The following is a 3,278-nucleotide window of genomic DNA, read 5'->3' on the forward strand; positions in this document are numbered from 1 at the left end:
CTCACAAGTCACAATGTCCCGTTGAATATCTTCAATTTTAGTCACCGGAAGTGATAGTATCAAAATACTTCACAACTTCTATAAACTCCAGAGTCTCCACTGGATAGTTTCTTCCTAACTTAGAATAATAATAATAAATTTCTTTTGAAAAAAAAAAAAAGCAAGAGGTTTTTTTATTTACTCTAAGCCAAAAGAAATTGAGGCTCACCGCTGATTCAAGAGAGAGAAATGTGAGAGTTTTAGAAAGAAGGTGAAGAGGAAGAAGATTCACTAAGGAATATTTATTTAATTTTAACATAATTATTCAGTTTTTTATTTAATATTATATTATAAGATTAATTTTGCCATTTCATAACCTAATCAACATGTGGTTATAAATATGAGAGTATGTTGATAACTTCTTTTTTAACTCAAATTTTCTTTTTAATTCTAGGAGCATCTCTACCCGTGTGTTAAAAATCTTTTTGTGTAAAATATACATAATGTGTAAAAAAAGAAAAATTATCTCTAGCAGTATATTAAGATATATTGTCACCTCACTAATATGTAAAATTATTATGTATTTTGCATAATTTTTTTACACAGCTACATTGTCACCTCACCAATATGTAAAATCATTGTGCATTTTGTATAAATTTTTTTACACAACTACATCATCTTCATCATCATTCTATTAATGAATCAATGGCTGGTTGTAAAAGTTATGTAAGATCTTGGACATGACACCTGACTGGTGACATATATATTTTTACACAAAATATATAAAATAACGGCTGAAACTAAAATAATTAATCCAAAATTTATGTGTAAATCTGCTATGAAATCATATTTATAAAAAAATAAGGGTAAATTACAGAGACACTCCTTGAAGTTTGAGAAAAGGTTATGCGGAGGAAAGTTCGTCTATTTTTGAACAATGACACCCCCTTCAAGTTTAAAAACTAAACAAAAAAACCCTGAAGATAATGAATTGACCTTATTACCTTTTGATATAAAATTGGCATTGGAGAACTTTCCCAAAATAAATAATATAGAGAACATTGGAGGTACTCAAAGGTTTTATGCTTAGTTTTGATAGTTGAGGACTTGGGGTTATAATTTTAACTCTTTAAATAAATTATAATATATATCTTAATACTTATCTTTTAAATAAGTTTTGAAAATTTCTTAATAATATACTATGATATTATTGTTCAAAAATTATTAAAGATTTGTTTTGAAAGAATTAGAGAAGTATTATTACTTGTTTCCTATAACACCCTTGATTCATTTCTTGGTAAGAAATACATTTCCACTCAAATTATTTTTCAACCAAAGAACGTGAAATTATTTCATTTCATATTAAACACACAAACTTGTACATAGGTGAATTTTTTTGTTTTTTTGTTTTTTTGCCACAAACATAGCAAAACATTTTTTTACATATTCAGAAATTATTACATGATTTGATGTTCCGACCAATCGCCATATATGACACATCATCCCATACATATCTCAAAGCCGAGATAATACTACAGGCTTGCTGGCCAATCCCAGCACGCCACATATCTCCGGATAAGACGCCTTCCGTATCTCCGAATACACCTGACCATTCCACTTCCTCTTGGACAACTCACCCCCCAGGCGCACCGCAGCCTCCACCACCCTCTCCCCGCTATCGTGCGCCGAGTCCACAATCCCCATCGCCACAGCCGCCTCCGCCTTCACCTTGGAGGCTCTCAACAGCACGTCCCGCCTCGCCGCCGCGGAAACCACCTTCGACCTCATCATCGCCATGAAGTAGTCCGGGAAAGTCATCCCTAGGTCGAGCTCGCTCATGTACAGCACGCCTCTATCGCTCCTCATCAGGAAGTAATCGTGGCTCATCGCCAGCAGAAACCCAGCCGCCGCGGCGTGGCCGGTCACGGCGGCGATCGTCGGCATCGGGAGCGACAGCAGATCGGCGACGAAGGGCCTGAAGAGCTCGACCATGTGGTGGAGTCTCTCGTTGAAGCCCGAGGGCGATCCGTCGACGGCTTCGGCTTGGGCCCACTTGAGATCGAAGCCGTTGGAGAAGAACTTGCCTTGGGCTGTGGTGATTAAGACGGAGCCGCGAGTCGACTGAGACTCGGCTTGGGCTAGAGCAGACCGGAGAGAGGCGATGAGGGTCGGATTTAGCCGGTGCTCGTCGGCGTCGCCGGTTAGGGTTAGGATGAAGATGTTGCCGCGTTTCTCTAACGTGCACATGGTGGTGTGTGCGCGCGAGACCTTATCCGCTTGCTACGCTACGCGTGTATTGTTATTTTTTGTTACAACGATTCCACCAAATGAATGCGACTCTGACACTCATCAATACTACTACTCCGTATTTTGTTTCATTGAACTATTAAAATAAAGTAAGTTGAGATATTCTATTCAACCATACAAGCCTGAAACAATGGTTCTGAAAAATCAGAAGTAATTGTTTAATAAATCATTCAATGTTATATTCTAGGTGAATGCTCACATCCTCAGATTTTCTTTTATTATTTACAAATTCAAATTATTGTGACAATCCTGTCAGAGTTAAATACTTATTTTGTCTTTAACAGAAAATGGGTTTTTTTACTGTTATACCCTAACGAGTATGATGCATGTATCATTGCTGACGCAAAAAATTAAAATACGAAACCTTAATTTTGCAGATACTATTATTTTTAGGTTCCCTTTCTAACATACATTCAATACTATATTTTTGCAACATGAAAGGGTTGTTATAGTTATGGACTGGATTGTAAACTGGATTGGGTTAAGAAAAGTAGTAATATTGTGCATATAGACCAGATTAACGGGAAAAGTAATATTACATATGAATCTGGCTGTGAACTAATGTACATGGATACTATTTTTTTTTTTTTTTTTTTTTTTTTTTTTTTTTTTAACCTTGGGTATGGCATAGGTTAACCCTTTAGTAATTCCGCCCTTAGTTGTTTTGTAATTTTATTTAGGGTTAAGTGCAAAAAAAACTCCTTGGTATATACCAAATGTGCATGAAACACCCTTATTAAAAAAAAAGGTGTATATAACTCCCTCTATCATTCATCATTTAAGCAATTTGACCCATATTGAGTAGATTTCTTGAAAAAGAGCAATTAATGACCTCATCTATTTCTAAAAAACCAAATGTGCCATTTTTATGTGATAAGAATGCCGATACCAATTTTGTATACATTTGAACATGTTTGGCTCACAAAGTGGTCTGAGGTCGCTAGCTAATGAATGGCTGACCTAGAACGCGGGCGTGCCAGAGTCCTGATGGA

The 3,278-nt window shown here is 36.2% G+C and overlaps 1 protein-coding gene across 1 annotated transcript; it reads right to left on the minus strand.

The window, feature by feature from the left end:
- Positions 1–1,300: 1,300 nt before the first annotated feature.
- Positions 1,301–2,438, minus strand: LOC132278661 (enoyl-CoA delta isomerase 2, peroxisomal-like). Its single transcript, XM_059780505.1, has one exon. It carries the CDS (start codon positions 2,224–2,226, stop codon positions 1,495–1,497), a length of 732 nt encoding a protein of 243 aa, XP_059636488.1. The 5' UTR covers positions 2,227–2,438; the 3' UTR covers positions 1,301–1,494.
- Between the last annotated feature and the right edge of the window lie 840 nt (positions 2,439–3,278).

Source organism: Cornus florida, unplaced genomic scaffold, assembly GCF_030987335.1.
Source record: "Cornus florida cultivar Cherokee Brave unplaced genomic scaffold, ASM3098733v1 CherokeeBrave_3.0.0_Hap2_Chr10, whole genome shotgun sequence".
In the NCBI taxonomy this organism is placed as follows: domain Eukaryota; kingdom Viridiplantae; phylum Streptophyta; class Magnoliopsida; order Cornales; family Cornaceae; genus Cornus; species Cornus florida.